Below are 21,587 nucleotides of genomic sequence, written 5' to 3' on the forward strand. Positions count from 1 at the left end.
AGTGAAAGTACCCCCAGCAGGTCAAGTTTTAAGTATATCACAAAATCCGCACAGGTGGCTCAATTAGTGCTGAAGCACGGAGCCAGTGATTGAGCCACCTGTCTTCAGGACTGGATAGCAATCCCTCCAGCCAATTAGGCGAGGGAAGCCCATGACCAGGGGGCAAGCCCCCCCTCCCCCTCTCCTCGCTGGGACCTCTGGGCCGTCGTCGTGGCCCCCCCCCCCCTCTGGGGGAGGGGGCAGGCCCAGGGCATTACAAAAGAAGCAGCCGGGAGCTGAATCTTCCATTCTGCTCCCGGTCTGCTATACGTGGGTACCGGTTTCCAAGTGGGAGGGGGAGGGGGTCCCTCGCAGCCTCCCTGGTCATGAGAATCCCTGGTCAAGAGATGTCAGCTGAAAACTTTCAGAACTATTCAAAGCTGAAGCTCATCATAATGGGAATTACCAAAGGCAACATGGCACAAAAATCTCCTCAGAGCAAAATTGCAAGTACAGTAAACTAGATATACCCCAGCCACTCAATCTGCTGTGTCCCCCTGCTCAATATGAAAGCAAAGGGATTAAACATATTGTCTAGTATTTTATTGCAATAAGGTAGTTGCAGGAGCTATGTGGCCATAAAGTAAATTATTGGCCCATTGCAAGCGTGACCTACTACTAGTGGTCACTAGAAGCTTACGTTTCTGTTTACTCCATTTAGTATATACGTTTTTGTGTCGATTCATTTAATTGTCTACGAAAAAGCAGAGAACGTATACACATAAGCGTATAAACCTGACCTTAACTTTTCCTGTTGCTTCACATAATTGATCCTAATATCGATAACTAACAAAAGCAAGTTAAGATTAACATAAAGATCATAAGAACACTATTAAAAGATTGTGCAAATGACTATTTTTTTGACAAAACAACCATTATACAAGCTTGATACATTGAACCCTAGAAGTCATATGTGATACAGTTGATAATCTCTCACCCATCCATCAGTAAAGTTGGAGATTAATATAATTCTTTCAAGAAACCTCATTTTGTTTATTAGATAGAGCCAGAAGGAACTGCCGATGAAGATTAAGAGACCTCCACAGTTTCCAAAGTTTATGCACAAAACAACTTTGTACGATTGATATGTTGGTCCATTAACCCTTTGTGTTGGGAAGGCATGTTACCAGAGTGCAATGGCCTCTCTGGCATTCACGATCGTGTGACTACTCTGTTGCTGATTACAGAACAGAAAGGGATGAGTCCTCCTCTTCCATTCCACTTCGTGAAAGATCGTGATCTCCCCGGGAAAACTGAGCAGGGTCTTTAGGATGTAGCGACCACGTCATTGGGGCCACTGGAGTGCCAGACCCCACGACGTAGCGGCTACATCCATAAAGAACCCAAAGGGTTAGGATCTTTTGAATTGGGACGCATTTGTTGTATTCCTCTTTTGGAATCCCTTTTAACAAAATGTACACCCAGGTAACTGATGTGTAACTTATATTCATGACTTAGGGTAAAAGGGGACGATAGACAGCACTCTGATGGTGTAAAATATATGCAATTTCAGGGTGCACGGAACAAAAGGGGACCCTTATTCCCCTGTATAGTACTAACAAATCTACGTAAGTACCAGCACTCACTGTCTAATAGCTAAATAATGAAAACAGTTGTAATGCAGAATAAACATTTAATAATAAAATGAACCAGAAATAAATCAAATGTGTTTGCAGAAACCAGTATCACAAATGGGCATGTCACAAAGTGAGGGGTGGGGGGGGGGAAGAAGGAAAAGGGGAAAAAACATGAAACACAAGGAATATACACAAAAAAAAAAAAAAACGGAGAACGGAAAATATGCTAGGGGGGCGACGTTTCGAGGGACTACCTCTTCATCTGGCCCATTCCCCCTGGTCCAAAAAGACCGAGAGGTACTTCCCTAAGCCTCCCTTCCCCTATACCTAGTCAAATCAGACACCCCTGAAAATAACTAGTAAACATATAGTGTAAGCTAAATACAGCTAAACAGCTAATAGCAGGGCAGCAAGAATCCACTAATGGTACAGTTAAAGCTGAACACAGCTTGCAAGAAAGCATCTTGCAAATGAGCACCAAGAGTCCACACAGTCAGTGAAAGGTTAATGAGAAAAATAAATGAAGTGGTCAAACCCTCTGTGGCTCTGCTCCTTCAGTTGCTTCTGTGGAGTGCTGAGGCCTTTAGGATGTAGCGACCACGTCATTGGGGCCACTGGAGTGCCAGACCCCACGACGTAGCGGCTACATCCATAAAGAACCCAAAGGGTTAGGATCTTTTGAATTGGGACGCATTTGTTGTATTCCTCTTTTGGAATCCCTTTTAACAAAATGTACACCCAGATAACTGATGTGTAACTTATATTCATGACTTGTTTTCTTTTTCTTCCAGCCCTTGCAAATGTAGCCCCAAAAAGACTCCATCTCAAACACACAACTTGTACCTTATTTGATAGTTTTGAATTCACTAAAAGGAAGCTACAGTACCAAATACTTGCAGATTCATTTGCAATTTGGCCATTCTGCTACATTTATTTATTTATAAAATGTTTTACCAGGAAGTAATACATTGAGCGTTACCACTCGTTTTCAAGTATGTCCATGGCTGTTAAATTATGGTAAAGGCTACTGCTATCCACTGATCCTTTCAGTGGTTAACTATGGCAGTTCTATCAGAATATTCACATTTGTAACACTGTGTTTTGATAATATTACCATACAAAAATGTTACCAATTACTTGGTATTACTTACGGTTAGATCCTGATCCCGTTCCATCATTATGACAGTTCTGTTAACCGTTCTGAGTAGATGCACTGTTATTTCCTGAATGTGATGATATGTTGAATTCTGTGGCAAAAAAAAAAATGTTTTGTAGTTAGTTAAATGAAAAAAAAAATCAATGTTTAAATTGCAAGTTGTTCTAAAAATGTTTGAATTTTCTAAAGTTTATATGAATATTTACATTTTATACCTTTATCATCTTCACTATTACCTGAAATCATGACGTTTTATTTGCAGCCCATAAACGCACAGTCTATATATCAAGAAAATGGTCTCCTCTAACACATTTGTGTTTGAAAAAAATCAGCATTATTCTGTCAAAAATGAAACAAAAAAAGGACATATGCCACATTTAAGGTGACAAAGAAAACCATCAAGAAAAGTAACGCAAGCTTTACATTTCCATAATACAAATACTTGAGCCAACACGCATCTGTAACTCTGACCTAAGCTCCTCCCCCTAGCTCCAGAAACCTGTCATCTCGCCGCAAACTGATGTGAACATAACCTAAAATGGCGCAACTAAGATTAACACCTTCAGTGAGGACTAAACAGCAGAGTTACATCCCCCTTTTGCATCCACAGGTGAAATTCATTAGACACCATTAGAGGTTTACAGAGGGATGTCACCCCCACAATCGAAAGGAAGGAAACCGCATTTAGAGTTTTGGTGATAACACGCTCTAGACCCCCAGAAATCCATGGGGTATATTTGGATTCGGATTTCTGTTTAACAAGGCAGCAGAAAGGGAATAGATTTATGGAGTTGGGGGTTCAAATATGTTTTGTGGGGCATTGAGGGGTGTGATGTCTCAAGATCAAAAGTGAGGGACTCGTTCTTTTGGATTTTTAGGGTTGACTTCAACCTCTGAGCCCCCTGTTCTTTATTAGATTTTCGCTGTGGCTGCAAAAGGTAAAGGTGGCAACATGTATTTATAATATATGTTTGTGTGCTGGAATGTTGTGCCCGCCCAGCATGCTTTGATGCATTAAGTGAGCCGTAATGCAATGATGAGTAAAACATACAAAATATTGTGCGTTTGTTGCATTATATGATTATAATATAGCCTAGCCCTTCGCCGCTATCCTTCCTTTGGGCCGTCACAGTATGTCCTGTTAGGTACAGGCTCTGTGAGGGATAAGCTCTTTTAATAGGCATTGTTACTGTGTCCAGGGGTGGGCCTAGCAACAACCTGAGAGTGTCATCCTTGGGAGGATACTGACTGGGTAACATGCGATTAATGTGATGCCTGTCAGTATCAGACCTGCCCTGTAAAGGGGCAGGGTTACAAGCCCATCCCCTGGGTAGATACTGACTCTCCCAGAAGTCAGGGCTCTTTTCCCTCCCCCTGTGGAGTGGGTAACATCTACCCTTTATCCCAGAAGGGGGTAAAGGAGGAGCTCAGGCGGGGGGCCTACATGGACCTCAAAACCTGGGTGTTTATGCAATGGAATGTGATGCTGTGACTGCTGTGTGACAATAAAGATTCAGTGGAACCATCTATCTGTGTGGCTAAATGTCTGGGGCACTAAGAAGTTGCAAGCATGGACCATCCTGGTCATTTCAGGATCCTCGCTGGCTGGAGGCACTGTAACCAGAGATGAGCCACACTGAAAACCAGTCCTGATGTCTCCCCACACCAACGCGGAGTACTTAGAGTCTCCTGTTCCAGCCTCACAGGTATGCACCGCACCAGCAACACCAGGTAGCTGGATGATCTCACGCGGGGTGGTGGAACGGGTGCTACACTAGGAAATTCAGTTTTTTTGTATTTTTTATTTTAAACATATTTTAGACACTAAACATGTATAGGTATTAAAATGCTCTGATATAATAAACCATTCACTTATACTGTATATATATTATATATGTAGCCATGTTTAAAAATGGTATACAGTTCTCTCTCATGCTGGCAGTAAGCCTGGTAAATATACCGGATTGCCAGCATCAATCATGGAGGTTTGCCCTCGCACCCTGGTGAGGTGTCATATGTATTCAAGGGGAGTGGTAACATACTCTGAGTCCACTGTTAGTGACATAAGAGGTGTGGCTATTCCCTAAGTATATAAGACACAGCACTGTCTAAAGTTAGGGTTCAAGTTCAAGCAGGAATTCAATAGTGTGGTGATCAGTTAAGGAAATCAAGGTCTGCAGCCGTAAGGCTGGCAGACATACAGCGAGTGGTGATCTCCCTGAGGGGAGAGGTGATCCAACTCCATTGGGAGGGCAGAATCTTCTGAATGACAGTGCTGTAAAAGAATGAGCGGCTGAGCTGATCGCTGCGAGGGGCAGTCTGCCTGAACCATCAATAAAGATGCCCTTATTCACAAGAACCCTCGTGTGTGAGTGTGAAGTTACTCCGCAGAGGAAGGCACCACAGAGGAGGTCCTCATCAGAACCATCTCCTTGCGGACGCAGAGATCCTGATGAGGTGGAGGCGCTGCACTGTATGTAGGTAGGACTCACGCACACTACCTCAGCTACCTGACTGGGTTGACATTCCCCATACCAACATCATGCGGGAGACTCAGGAGTCTTGTAGCCAACAGGTGCACCACCAGACACAACCATGTAATGGGGACCGGTTAGACCACAGGGGCCAATCTGAGATTGGAAGGGTCAGGAGGGTCCAGAAACACTGTTTTATATATATATATATATATATATATATATATATTATTATTATTTATTTTTTAAATCAATCATTTATCAATACAAAACATCATGAATGCAGTTGATTCTAAACTGACTTAAACCATATCGTGTATGCTTTGATCTTATTTTTGAAGCAATTAAGACGTGGAACGGCTATGGGGACAAGTTTTGCCCCCTCATACACCAACCTCTTCATGGGTTGGTGGGAGTCGTTCCACGTGTTTGGAGAAGCGAACATTTATAGGGAGCACATTTTATTTTATCGACGGTTTATTGACGATTTATTGTTTATCTGGGATGGTGATGTTACCACTTTATTATCATTTATTAATACACTCAATAATAATGACTTTAATCTTAAATTCACATACACTTTTAATTATCACCATATACACTATTTAGATTTATATTTTAATAATTCACTAAATATTAACACCGATATATTCCGAAAACCTAACTCACGCAACACTTTATTACGTGCTAACAGCTGCCACCCCAAAGCCCTAATAAAAAGCATACCAAAGGGCCAATTAATACGACTGCGACGTAACTGCTCCACAGATGAGTCTTTCGATATCCAGGCTAAAGATTTATATGAACGCTTTATTAAACGTGTTTATGACCATTATGACCTGGTTAAGACAATAAAGGAAGTTTCAGCCATGGATAGGAGATGTCTGCTCCAGCGGTCCCCCCATAAACCTATTCTGGATGATTGCCCACTCTTTATTACACCGTTTAGCAAACAGGGAGAACAGATTAAAAATATCTTGAAAAAACATTGGTCTATTTTATGCTTAGATCCTGTTCTTGGACCTATAGTCTCCTCAGGTCCAAGAGTTGTCTTTAAAAAGGCAAGGACTTTAGCTAACACTCTCTCGCCCAGTCTTTTCAATACTGCACCTGCAAAACACTCGAATCTACCAAAAGGGTCATTTAAGTGCAATAAATGCAAAATTTGCCCAAAAATGATACAAGGTCAAACATTTACTTCCACCGTGAATAGAACAGTACATAAGAACATGATGTTTATCAACTGCAATTCGACTTTTGTTGTTTATTTGATCACGTGTGGATGCGGGTGTCAGTACGTAGGCCGTACGACCAGATGCCTCAAGATCAGGATGATGGAGCACTTCAGGCTCATATCAAATGGGGATCTCAGTCACCCTGTTTCAAAACACTTTTCCGACTGCAATAAGGGGGGTCCTACAAATTTCTCTTTTCAAGGTATTGAATTAGTTACACCCTCGATTAGAGGAGGTGACAGAACCCTGCAGTTGGATCGCCGTGAGGCATTCTGGATCTTTACACTAAGGACCAGGGTGCCTCACGGAATGAACATTGAATGGGACCTCACACATTTTTTATAATTTTTTATAATTACATATATTATTATTATTTTTTTATTTTTTTTATTTTTTTTATAATTACATATATTGTCATCACTATTTTTTGTATTTACTGTTTTTTTGAATGCATGAAATAAGTGAAAAAATATATTCGTCTTTTTCTTTTTCTTTTTTCTTTCCTTTTCATATTAATTTTTTATATATGAGTCTGAAGTGCTTATTATCATCATTCTGACTATCCTGTTTTATCGGAAAATTGTCTGATGAATATATATATTTTTCTTTTTACATTATGTATTCACATTAAGATGTTTTCTTTATACATATTTGTGTTAGCATACAAATCCATCATCAAGGGCTCTAGTGAATTTTTAAATAATATTAACACTATGGAGAAGACATTTTCTCTTAATAATATTTGCTATACCCATGTATTAAGCTTTAATATGGTAGACTGCTCTTGCTACATTTAGTATGCATGAATGAATTATTTATTATTTATTTATTTATAAAATATTTTACCAGGAAGTAATACATTGAGAGTTACCTCTCGTTTTCAAGTATGTCCTGGGCACAGAGTAAAACAAATAATACATGGTTACAAGTACAGTTACATAAATGAACAGGGTATACATTATATGCAAGACATTGCGTGTACAGTTAAAGAAAATATATATTATGAGCGTATGAAACAGTTACAGACCAGGTTAAAATGTGAGACAGCCTTAGATTTGAAAGAACTTAAACTGGTGGTGGATGTGAGGGTCTCTGGTAGGTTGTTCCAGTTTTGGGGTGCACGGTAGGAGAAGGAGGAACGTCCGGATACTTTGTTGAGCCTTGGGACCAATTATATTTATATACATTTTTCTTCTTTTTTTCTTAGTTTTTTCTTAGTTTTTTCTTTATTTAAATATTTTTCTCCTAAACGAATTATTAATCCTGATTCTGTTTTTTATTATTTCTGTGCATCTTTTATATTGGTTGTTGGGAACGTTGCAGCAATATACTGACCATTTTTTGGTATGTTATCTACTGAATTAATTCTGTTTATAGTACTTACACTATATGTTCCCTGCACTAATATATTGAGAGTGGGAATGAGAGTTCCCTATTCCCTTGGAATTCCCTTAGAATTTCCTTGGATGAGGATTGTCAACCTGTATGTTTACATACTCATGTTTTGGATGTTGGTATTCATATTTTCTCACTACATGCGGACAGTTCTCTCCCAGTTCACATAATAAGTATTATATTTATTTTACTTCACTTTGTTTTTTGTTTTTTATTGTTCCTTTTTTCTTTTCTTTTTTTAAGGGTATGAGTTAAATCATGTATCCATTAATTTTGCTCGTAAGATTCTTCTTTTTTTGTTGAAATATGTATTTTTAACAATGTATTGATTAAAGTTTTATTATTCAATGTTTTGATTCCAATAGCCAATCACGGCGCTATATGTATTCTCTCCATTATGAGCGCGAGTAGGATTGAACCTCGCGTCATAGTTGCGACGAGGTTAACAGTCGCATGGAGATGATGTCACAGATGCCGTGATATTGGCGCGAATTATTTGGGGATATAAAGATACACCTCTGAGCTTCTCACTACACCTTGAGAAAGTCCTTTACGGACGAAACGCGTAGGTGCGTTCCTACCATTGTTTTTTTAAAACTGACCAATAAATTACTCTATTTATAACTTATCCCTATTTTGAGTTACCCTCATCTTTTGGCGCTATACTAGCTGGGAATTGATGGGAAACGCTGCTGTGCTCCTCTTCATCCCTTGCTGTTCGTATCTACCTCCAGAGGACTGCACGCTGGAACCGATCCATCAACTAAGGATACCATAAAGGAAGGTAAAGGGCAAAGCCCATCTTTTCTTACCATCCACTGCTGGACTTATTTGAGTTACTCCTCAGGTGTGAGTATACTGTTATTAGGAGACCTATTTTGGGGTACCCGCGTGGGCACCACCAGGTCTCTAGTTTCTCACCCTGGGATGTCATGATATAATACTCTATGTCCTGGAGCTTAGATCCACTATTGGAAATGGAATCAATTTACATTTATTGAGCTATTCATGGTGATGCACCAATACACTGCTCTATTGATTAAACCATATCGTGTATGCTTTGATCTTATTTTTGAAGCAATTAAACACCCTATTTAATTGAATGAACCCTTTTTGATTAAACAGCATAACTAATATTAACATAACTATATTTAAACAAGTCTGTAAATATTTGCATAACAAAATAAATCATAATACACAAATTACCGATAAGCATAAGAAAAGGAAAATACATAACCTGAGGCACTCTTAAAGTCTATGATAAATATACATTTTCTGATATTTTTCACTTTGAAGCCGTAAATGGTTTTACTTCTAGTTAATTAAAATCATGAGTCATCTAAGTATTGTTTCTGAATGCCAATATTTATGAAATAATTAGCCACAATACTAAATGCTGTAGACATCCTGTATCTTCGGGCTATTTTATTACAGTATGCTGAGGAAAGCTATTGCCTGAAATGAATCACTGGACGTGGAAGAACTGCAGTATTACTTCTAATCCCCTCAGTGCTGACTGAGGATAGCAATGCATTTCTTTGCATCACATTGCAGTGTCTTGCAGCACTGAAGCTGCTAAAAATAAGAAAGCTAAAGTATTCCTGTACAGACACTACTGCAGATCAGTACACATTTTCAGCAAAACACTATCTTTTAGTAATATGTTTTATTCTTTATGTTGTTGTTCTTAATGCTTCTGATTATGGGTGGCATCAAGTTATTTCTGTTGAGAAATGTAGGGGCCAATTTAGTTTGTGGTTTCAGGGCAATCTCATTGCATAATGGTTCATGCCTTTTAAAAATAACTAATTAATTTAGAGTTGTTAAGGATTAAAATTACTACTCGACAGGCAAAGTGGGGTACCTCATCATCAGGCATCCCAAACAAATTCACTTGAATGCTATAATTGATTCGCCTTCTTCCCCTGCATCTTTATATATTATCTTGCAAAGCATCCTTGCTCGGTAGCGCCTGAGCAACAATATTGCATACAAAGAAGCCGTGGTTCATTAATATCCATGCTGAAATTCATGTGTCTCTAGAGTGGGGAATGATTTGCACCTGGTCCATACCAGCGCATAATTGACATGCCTTTCCAAATTAAGAACAGCTGTTAAATATACGCTAAATTGGACACTAATGCTACAAGGTGATAATTAACGGGTGCAATCCAATGTTGTGTTGTAATTTTTACGACCATCATCCCAACGTGCATTGTGTGGCTATTTCAATTCTAAATTGATTACTTATTTTTACAGTATGAGGTGCAAACCAGTCCTTTCTGTGCACACAATGATTATGCCTAACGACTCCATCAAGTTATACAACTCAAAATCATTTCCTTAGTGTCTAGTGGTGTTTCCTTGTTTTGAACATCCTGGACCTACTGTCAGTGCCGTCTTAACGCATGGGCACGCTGGGCAGTTGCCCAGGGGCCCCACAAGCATAGGGGCCCCATGTTAATCTATGCACAGACCATAATTTAACACAAATTTTCTGATCACCCACCTCAATATTCAAATCTCCCGTTAACTCGGTAGAGGGAGACAAATTACGACTTGTAGCGGAGAGTTGGCATGTCTGCATTGCATGTCTGGAGGTACCAATAAATATAAGTTTATTTTATCGATAATTTACATTTTTATTCCTGTGTGTAGTTGTGTAGGCAGGGCCCAGTGCACTGCTTTGCCCAGGGACTTATAATGCTGTTAAGACAGCCCTGCCTACTGTATGTATGGGGAAATGTTTTTATTTTATCTAGAGGATCAATTACACAAACTTCTATAAAGAAGCATGAGATTTGCCACTGTGACAACAATATCAAATTCTCTACATTAAACCTTGGTTGCTTAAGATAGTATTGCGCATCATAGCAATACATATTTTAAGGGTCTCATATAGAAAATGGCAATGAATCTATCACAAAATAGAGATGTAGCAGAGGTTATTGCCCCATTATCACACAATATCTTGTTAGTGCGATGTTTAATGAGTGATTTAACACAGCTCCATTAAAAACAAACAGAGCCACCAGTAACAACATAATGCAATTAAGCGTTATAATGGGAGAAATAAAATCTATTACAGTACATCTGTATACTGTCAATATATCACAAAACATGTAGGACTATTGTGAAACTGAGGTATTTTGACTACTTTGGAAATCCACAGTCTATGACGCAAGGTCTTGTGGGAAAGAAGTGCAGGGAGCAGTGCCGGAGACACCCAGAGCTTACCTCGTCATTTAAAACAACCAGACGGGAGTACGGGAGTGCCATCAGACGAGTGAGATCACGCGGAATAATATTCTATATGCTTGTTTATTTTTTAAACCATGTGAATGTGATACCTACCATACGATGATGTTTTCTTGAAAAACAATACAAAGAATAATTGTAAGGATTCTGCTCGATCCTTGCCGGGTTTTCATTACGGTCCAGGTTTTCTGTCTCTCCTGTCCTTTCTGCTCTCTGTTGCCATTTAGGGTACTGGAAGCCTGCTTTATAAGGCTGCAGTTACTATAGGGAGTCACCGAGCAAAGTTCTGTGTGTTTACAGCTCCTGTCAGTCTTTGCAGTTACGCCTTATCCTCTTGCCTGTTTTGAATTCCTGTTACTGATCCCGGACCGTGACCCGGACCTCGCTGCCTTCCGCCTGCCCTGACCTCCGCTTCCCTCCTTGACTTTGCCTGTCCCCTGGACTTTGCAACTCTGCCGCCAGCCCTGACCCCTGCTTCCATACCGACTATGAATACTCTTACAGGACTCTGTCCCTGGGTTGTGGTCGGTTTATTTGCATCCCTACCTCAGCCCTGCAGGTCCGCCTCCTGATTTGAGACAAGCACCGTCACAATAATACACTACTGGCTTCTCCTTGCGCATCTCTATTTGCAAATACAAATTCTAGAGAGTGGGAGTGGAGAATCTCACCACGACGATCTACAGCTGGGAGAGACTCTGGATTATCCTTGTGTGGAAAATTGAAAGTGATGAGGAGGCCCGCTACTGCAAGTGTGTATGTAAACAGTGCTCTTGGGTAATATAACGATAATGATCATAGAAGAGACATTGACCCAAGTCAAGCACTCAAGCTCACACTGATGCTTTGTGGTAATAATTAAAAACTATATTTTATTTTTATACAACAAGCTAAAATAATGGGTGTTAAAATGACAATCTGAACGCGTGCTTGATCCAATTGCTAAGTGCAGTATATGCTCAGGATCCTAACAGTAATAGTGGGTAGCCATAAATAGAGAGAGGTATCCACTAAAAAGCAGTCCCTTAATAGGGTATGTGTAAGAGACGTATTCAGAGATACGCAATGGAGACTGTTTTAAGGTGAAATTAAAATAAGGCTTTATTGCCTGTTTCCCTTAAGTAGCACAGCAAACACATGAAAACAACAAAACAACAAACGCCTATCCCTGTGTAAGGGCTAACTTACTTCCCAGTCCTTATCTGCAGGGCTGGAGGGATAATCCCATTACCACCCTATTCCCCAAAGTATCAAGAGATATATATCAGGGTCTTATCCCTGTTAAACAGGCTTGCCTCTAATCCAGCACTGTGCTGGTTAATTGCTGGTGCAATCAACCCCATCTGCTAATCACTGCTCTGTGAAATAGTCTGTTCTGAGACAGAAAGTGAAGGATTCCTTAGTCTCACACGTGGGGCTGAACCAAGGAAGGACAGACAGAGAGTTCCCTAGTCCACAACTGGGCTGACCTGTGGAACAAACAGATGTCTTGAGCGGCAAAGAGACTGCACGCTGCCAGCAAGACACAGGGGACAATACTTCTAAACCCAGATCCTGACATTACTTTAGCACACAAGGGTGTGGACACCAGGAGAACAGAGAAGCCTTCCCCTACAGCTACAAGAAACAGATACGACTTTCTTATGGGACTGTTTATATATCTGTTTATACTGTATGTATATATATTTTGGACTGGTAAATAGCTTAGCTAACCACCCAGTTATAGAGAGGGCTGAACTACATGTGTAGATAGTCTCCAAAGCGGAGATAGGTTTTTGATTTGGCTTATTTTCATATGTTTTGCTGTATTAAAGGGACAGGCGCAATAAAGCCTAATTTTAGTTTCACTTTAAACAGTCTCCATTGCGTACCTCTGCACATGTCCTCTTACATATTGTGTTAGAAGTGGGATGAGAGGTGGCTCTTGAAGTTTAAAAGGGTCCCGGAGACTGCTGTGAAAATGTGTGTGCTTTTGCCTGCATAGTTCCTGCAAACAGTCTGAGCAACAAAACCAAAGAAACATATCCTGGCAGCAAAACTGCACTGCCTGTGAAACATGTTGTGCTTATTTTCCTGCATATAGTTCCTGTAAACAGCCTGAGAAAAAAAGCAAAGAATCACATGCAGCAGGGACCAGAATTAAAGGGATACACATCCAGGCATACACATCCAGGCAGGAAAACTACACTGCCCTGAAGAAAGCCACAATGCCACAGTTGGACTGGGAGGACGGCGACAGATGGTGACACACACAAGGGACTAAAGCTGTGACCAACGTCTACCCCACCACTGCTGAAAGAAAAGACCCTGGGAATTTAAAATGGCCGCCCAGCTGAAGTCCAATACAGACTCTGCAAAAAGGGGGAAGAAAATGTGTTCCTTGTGTAAAGAGCCCAGCCACACGGAGCAGTGTCCCTTCAGGCCTTATTCAGATGATGAGGATGGCCATTACGTGGCCCCAGAAAAAGAGTAGCAGCCAGAGGACTATTTTTTCCAACGAGCCAAGGAAGTGCAGCAGCAAGCAATGCGTTGTGGACCCAAGGAAGGTCCAGAAGTTTTACTTAGCAACTGCACATCCAGTATCACTGATGAGAAAGAATTTGTGCACAGTACTGCTGATGTTGTAAAACATACCAAAGTAAAGAAGAAAACGTCTACAGACGCCTGGGAGAGCTACAAACTCTACAAGCAAAGTCTGCCCACCTGTAGGAGTACCACAATTTGGGGTTCTAGCAAATACAGTGACAACAGCTGCAATATCGCCTCCTGAGGTCAGGAAGAAAAATACACCTGAGAGCCCCAAAATGGAGGACAAGATGTGGCGTTCCTATAATGAACCCTACTCCATGGAAGAGTGGCCCTTCCAGTCCGATAAGGAGGAAGACATCTCTTATGGGGAACCCGAACTGAGTCACACCCACAAGACACCCCAAGAATGGTGGGGGTGCCTGAACTCGGTACAAACAGAAAAGACCGCTCTCTATGATAGAAAGGAGCAAGAGCGGGAGCAGCAGATCTCTGAATATTTATGCCACCTAACGCAACTGCAAGGAAAACATGGGAGATACAGTGACGCTGCTGAAATTTCAAATAAAGATGGAGACCCAAATATCCCTGATGGGACAGAGTCATCCAAAATAAAAAGGTGGAAAAGATAAAGAAAAGCAGGTCTTCACTTACCGTGGAAGGAACAGACATGTCCGCAAATCCCGCGGAGGAAAAGGGGGACCGAGATGCCCTGTAGCCTAGAGAAAATGGAGAATTCATCCCGTGGTTGACCGAATATGCAGAGGACCCAAGGCAGAAGTCGTGTACCCCAAAGAAGTGTCTGTCCGGTGATAATAGTGAGAAACCCTCAACCAACCATACCAGGGAAGCGGAACCGGAACCAATGAGTGACGATCCCTTGACCAGCCCCGAAGCTGTCCTGCAAACTGCCAGGCATGACTGTGATATGCTCCGTGAGCAATTGAAACTGAAGAAAGATGATTACGCAGAGCTACAGAAAAATTACGTGGAGCTACAGAAGAATGTGCTCACAATTTATTCTTTGGCCAGGACAGAATTGGATGATCTCAAGACTGAGCTAGATACTGCAAGTGCTACTATTACCGCCATGGATAAAAAGCAGAGTCAATCTGATAGAATGATTGCTAATCTGAAGCAGAAGTATGAGGAGGCACTGAAGGAGATTACAGTCTTTCAGCAAGAGGTTCGCAAGTGCCATCAAGAGGTGGAAGTCTCTCAAAATGAGGTTCACACTCTCCGCAGAGAACTGAATGCCTCACACCAAGAGGTTCGCAAGTGCCATAGAGAGGGTGAAGTCTCTCAGAATGAGGTTCACACTCTCCCTATAGAACTGAATGCCACACACCAGGAGGTCAACAGTGTCCGGACAGAGGTGGGCATATCCCATAAGGAGGTTCACACTCTCCGCACAGCACTGGATGCCTCACACCAAGAGATCAGCAGTTGCCGCACAGAACTGGAAGTCTCTAAAAAGGAACTTCACAGTCTCACTAAGGAACTGGACATCTCTCAAAAAACGATCCTCAGTCTTAATATGGATCTTAAAGTCTCTCAGAAGGAGCTTCAGATCTTCAACCTAGTGATGGAAGTCTCACACCAGGAGACCAGGAGTCTCAAAGCCAAAGTGCGTAAATGGAAGGGGGACTACAAGGAGGCCCTGAATATTACAGAGACTGCAAAAAGAGAAAACTTAAGACTGAAAGAAGAAAATTCTGATTTGACAGACCACGTCAATAAAAAGAATGAAAAGCTGCACGAGCTTGAAAAAATAAAGAAACTTTTGGAAGATGAGAAGTTTGAAGCAGAGCACCGATTGCAGAACCAACCTCCAGAATGCTGAGGAGAAGCAGCAAACTCTGCAGGAAGAGAATCTGCAGGATGCTAAAGAAGTAGAAGTGCTGCAGGAATGTCTGATTACCCAGTATGTCCCCGCAAAGCAGCATGAGAAACTGAAGGCTACCCTGAGTATCACCAAAGCATCGCTAGAGGCCAAGCTTAGAGCCCAGGTGACTCGGCACAAGAGGGAGCACAAGAAGGTCCAGAAACTGAGACAAGTAACTGTGGCCCGAGCAAAGAAATTCACAATATAATGAAAATGTTGAAGCAAGCTCAGAGAAAGTATGGTGAGAAGATGAAAACCCTGAGAGGAGAATTGCAGGATGCACTCAAGAAACAGGGATCTCTCATGGATGAGATTACAGTACTACAAGAAAAGGTATTGACCCTGCCCAAGCGTCAGTGTCCCACAGCAACTAAAACCCCTGAAGGAAAGGGTACAGTGAGAGCTGGGAACACCGCTCATCTGAAAAACAAGGTTGCAAAGTCTGGACCACCTAAACAAGCAAAGCTTTAAAAACATGTATTTGTGAGCACATTAATGGAATTAAAAATGTACAACTGAATTTGGATAGAGGCAAAACTATTCATAACTTAGCCCAACATTTTTTAACCCATCATGATGGAAAAGTGGACAGCTTTCACTTTAGGGGTATTCAGGTGATCCCTAGAGACCCAAGGAGAGGGGTTAGGGATAATTCCCTTCTTCAGAGGGAGCAATTTTGGATCTACACTTTGGGTAGTAAATCCCCCGGAGGACTTAATGAGCTCATAGAACTGGCCCCTTTTTTTAAATAAAATCTTCAATTCTGGGTTCTTAGGGGGTCATGAACTAAGCTCCGTTAAGTCACATTTAGAGCGCAAAGTGCTCTTAGAACGTGATGTTGTGCTCAACCCGATGCACTAAGCAACGCAAAAAGGCACTTTGCGCTCTAAAACTGACTTTTTTCAGGAATTTTTTCTAAGTCCAACTTTGCTCGTTCGTAACCCTGTTTGCGTTAAATTCTGCCCTTACGCAGGATGCACTAAGCAACGCAACCTTAGCGTACACGAAAGTTGCGTTGATCAGAACACGTCAGCTCGAGGTAGACGCAAAAAAAGCTGGACTTAGAAAAAAATATTTTTGCATGCGCAAAACCCATACAACAGGCTGGCGGGTGTCCCCGGCTGACCCCGCGGGGGTCCCCGAGGGAGCCCGGTGGTCGCATGGGTCCGGGGGTGGGGGTTCCCGGCTCACCAAGCGGGGGTCCCCGCAGGAGTGCGGGGGTCCCCAAGGGTCCCTGTGGCTGTCCCGGGGTCCCCGCGGGAGTCCCGGGGTCCCCGCGGGAGTCCCGGGGTACCAGCGGGCCTGCAGTACCAATGTTGCACCTCCAAAAATAATTAAAAATATTTATAAATAAATACACCCCCCTAACACATACTATACAGTAATGGGCAAAATTACGATTATCCACATATGGATACTAATGCATTTGCCCATTGTAAATACATATAACTTTCAATAAATACAGTAAAAACATATTACACTTACCTTTAACAGGCACCCACGAAGAAGGCCGTCTTCATCCTCAGCTTCATCCTGCCCATGCCCCCACCGATGCTGCAAAACATACACAAGAATAAAAACATCCAATGTAATGTCCCCTAACCCCTTAATCACCATAGCGGTTATTAACCGCTACAGACATTAAGGGGTTAACCCATACTCACCCACCACTCGGGAGGCCTACATACCCTCCCCCACTAACCCCCCACCCCGTGAGGCCTAACCACCCTTACCCACTACCCAGCCGGGAGGCCTACCCACATACCCTTGGGGCCAATACCCCCGCCCCCCATTCCCAGTACCCACAATTAAAACAATACACTGCCCCACAAAAAACATCATTCTATTTATTAAATACATAACCCACCCCCTGTGCCCCCCATAAATACATGATTTATTCTTTTACATACAGGGTTCATACCCCTGGCCCACGTGAGTCCCCGGTGGGCCTGATGGGTCACCTCACAGACCTACAGGTTACCAGCAACATGTTTCACACAGGGTCTGGAGGCCTGTTGGTGGGTCCCGCCAGGCACCATGGCCCACCAGGTGGTCTCCGCAGGTCATCGAGGGCCACAATTGGGTCCCCACGGTAGGCCCGCGGATGTCTGGGGGGCCCGGGTCAGACCCAAAGGTGTCTGAGTGGCCTCAGGTGGTTCCCACGGGGGTCTGGGGACCCACGGTGGTCCCTACGGGTCCACGGTGCCCCCACAGATGTGTGCCCACCGGTTCTTCCCCGCAGGTGTCCCCCGTGGACCACGCAGCCTGGTACCCGTGAGAAGCCCGAGGATACCTCAGGTGGTCTCCAGAGGTCTCCCGCAGACCAAAGGAGCCAACCCTGTATGTAAAAAAAATAAACCGGACCTATACATTCAATACATCAATCCCCCCCCCCCAACACATACAGTACAATAATGTGCAAAATAACTATTATCCAGATATGGATAATAGATTATTTGCCCATTATGAAACACATAAAACATGCATAAATCAAAACATGAATTATTAATCTTAAAATCACAACATTGCATGTTACAATAAATCCAGCATCGATTGTAAATATAAACCAATAAACCAGCAGCTACACAAATGTATATGAAATGTCACACAATTGCATTGACTGTGTACATGATGCAATTAATCTGTGCATCATGTAACACTATGCAAAATGTATGTAACAATAAAATACACTATGAACAATGTCCCCTAACCACCAATGCCATCATGAAAATCAAATAGAAACTAAGCAACATCAATACAATTAGCATCAATCAATTAATCCATTTCCTCAAACAATTACAATACAATACAAATCAATTATACAATTCCCTATTCAATTCCTAAAGCCAAACCATTGCCAAAAGAATTCTAATTTAAAGTAACCACCATCATTCTAATCTAACTACCAGAAATAAGCCATTACAAATAACCTGTAACTACTGTAAATACAAATTACATTATTCACAACAATGACAAAATAAAGCTGATAAATACATTAGCCATACATGAAAAGAACATAAACATTAGCAAAACAATCAATTAGTATCCCTGTATGTCTATCCATATAGATAGATAAACATAACATACAGGGGCAATAATAGAGCATAAAATACAATGCATTTACATACAAAAATCACATAGAATACACCCATTCAGTGTCCGTGAATGTATGTATAGCCATTGGTACATAATAGATACATTCAGGGGCATTAAATGGGACTGAAAAAATAAAAGACATGAATCATAAATCCAAAAAACCTGCAAAAGTAAAAATAATAAACTTTTCTTTTGTTTACTTACCATTAGATGCCCACTCACCGAAATCCAGGCGACCCGGAAGCACTGGAACCAATCCACAGGTAACCATAAAAAAATAAACCCTTACAATCCATAATGGTGTCTTCTTTCTTCTATTTGTAATCCTTCCCATCTGTCTTGGGGTCTTCTTTTCTTCTTTGGGGTCTTTTCCGTCTTCTTCCGTCTTCTTCCATCTTCTTCTTGCCACGCCCTTCTTCTCTTCTTAGGAGGGGAGGTGTTCCCTCCTCGGCGTCTGGCTTCAAAATGAGGCGACATAGGCTTTTATAGGCCTATGACGTCACATTTTGGTCAAATGTTTCCCATGGTCCTGATTGGGCCGTGAAAAACATGTGATTTGGCCGGGAAAAAAAAATTATGACGTCATTTAAAGGCAATGACGCCAGCCAATCAGAATGGCTGAGTTTCAATTGCCTTTAAGATGACGTCATCAAAACAAAGATGGCCGGTGACACATGGTACGGTAGCCAATCAGAGCGTGGGAACTCTATCCCAACTCTGGCTCAAGTAGACCATGTGACAGAGGCTTTGCTTCAGTCAGGGGGCGGGGGGGGGGATGTGTGTTGTATATTGCTATGTTTATTAGGGGCAATAAACATGCTAATGTGCCTTAACCCCTTCATTGCCTTAGCGGCTATCCGCTAAGGTAATTAAGCTGCATTCATGTAAATTTTAATAATAGTGTGCGGGAGCAGGGGGTCCCCTGAGCTGAACCGCATTGATTTCTGCCTCAGAGACCCCCTGCTTCCCGAGTTACAGGCCCCGGTTTGGGGCATCGGTGCCAGTGTCGCCGCCATCTTTATAGAGCCCACATCGCGTCTTGGACGCTATAAAGATGGCGGCGACACTGGCACCCGTGGCGGTATCCCCTGCAGAATTTAAATGTCCTGGTCACGTGACGCGGGAACTTTAAAGTGCAGGGGATACCGGCACCCCATAACGGGGCCTGTATCTCCTGAAGTAGGGGGTCCTCGCACCTGAAACCAATGCGGTTCAGGTCCTGAGACCCCCTGCTCATGTACATTATTATTAAAATGTATTTATTTAGTGTATGATCGCCTGTAACAGTCTTGCATGAAGATACAGAATCTTTATGCAAATGTTACATGCGGCTTTTTTTTCTATCAGCTTGCATACGTAACGGTTAAGAACGCTAGCAGGGGGGAAAAAAGCAACACGTACGCTGTGGCTGTTCTGATCTATTTTGAGCAGGTACGTTAAAAAATGGGCTCAAGGCCTTAGTGAATCGCGTCCCCGGCTTCACTTTTTAACAAACCTGCTTATTTGGAAAATCAGAATGCAAAGCCATTGAGCTTAGTGCATAGCCCCCTTAGTCGTTAGATCCCTTACCAACTGTTGATTAATCCTTTATTCTTTGACCAACATCATATACAGTATGACTTTATTCCCCCATTTTTTATTTTATTATTTATTGTGAGATACTGTATGTGAATACATGTATGTTTGGTTATACTAATTCATTACTATATTGATGGTTATGTATTATATTTAATCACCCTGATTTTTCTTTTATTTTTAACCAATTAGTAATAATGTTATGAGCATTTAGTATGGGTTTTGATCTATCAATTTACAGTACCCTAGGTCCTGCGAGTATTTCTCTGACCAGGGTTCTTTTTAAGCTAGCTGCGATGGGATATTGTATATTAATATTATATTTTCCAATATCTCATCTCTAGCTTATTTATTCATTTACTACACATTATTTATATATGTTTTTGTGTATTTAATCACTATGTATATGTTTTTATACATATACATTGTTTATATGCCATCTATAGGGTTAATTATGTCTATTATGAATTATAGCAATGTTTATAAGTATTTTTTACTAATTCAATAAACAACATTATGGGTCCTGCGAGAATTGCTCTGACCCTAATGTTTTTTCTTGTAAGCTGCGATAGTTAGGATATATCTTTATCCACCATCTCTTGCAAGTATTATTAATTTTGATATTATTAGGTTTTGTTAAATGTATTTATATCCTTGTTTATATTATTTGTTTTATTGTGATGTAGTCTTTCATTGTTTGTGTCTTATGTTGTTTTCCGTTTTTTATAAAGTTTTTTTTTTATATAAAGTTTTTCTTCACAATTTTTTTTTCTAAGTCTGATTGGAAGGTTGTACTATCAATCATTATAAGTGGTCTGTTATTGGTTGAAACATCTATCCACTGGACGTCATTGTAGGAGGAGTGCCAGACTCTGTGTATCGACACTGTGGCAGCTTGCAAGGTTGTATCATGCTGATAGAAAGCACCGCCGTGTGCTAGTTTGTTACTAGTCTCTACCACTGTTATGTATGTTAGAATTGAGGGATATTGAACAAGCTCTTGAACAACTTATCAGTGCGGTCAATGACTTTTTAATGTTGGTAATACTGTGTACTTAGGGGTCACTGGCACGGAATTAATCCACTTACCTCTCACCATTCACTCTGCAGTGCTTTGCACCTTACCTTAGGGCACTGTTTGCTCCTTCTAATATAATTGTGTAATCTTTGTATTGCAATTAGATGAGGGTAAAATTATACAGTGATGTTGGAACTGTGTCATAGTGTTTATGACGTTTATATATATATATATATATATATTTATATATCTGTGCGCTCTCTCTTTCCCCTTTTCTTATATATATATATATACGTATATATATATATACACACAAAAGAGAAAGCGCACAGCCCATAGCGTAAAAAGCGTAA

General features: G+C 41.3%; 1 protein-coding gene across 1 annotated transcript in view; it reads right to left on the minus strand.

Annotated features, from left to right (window-relative positions):
* The window catches only part of DOCK2 (dedicator of cytokinesis 2), a 1,423,644-nt gene that overhangs the window by 741,942 nt on the left and 660,115 nt on the right, over nucleotides 1-21,587 (minus strand). The window contains exon 27 of the mRNA XM_075599153.1: nucleotides 2,768-2,863. Coding sequence (XP_075455268.1) covers nucleotides 2,768-2,863 — 96 coding nt within the window. The remainder of the gene's footprint in view (nucleotides 1-2,767; nucleotides 2,864-21,587) is intronic.

Source organism: Ascaphus truei, chromosome 5, assembly GCF_040206685.1.
Source record: "Ascaphus truei isolate aAscTru1 chromosome 5, aAscTru1.hap1, whole genome shotgun sequence".
In the NCBI taxonomy this organism is placed as follows: Eukaryota; Metazoa; Chordata; class Amphibia; order Anura; family Ascaphidae; genus Ascaphus; species Ascaphus truei.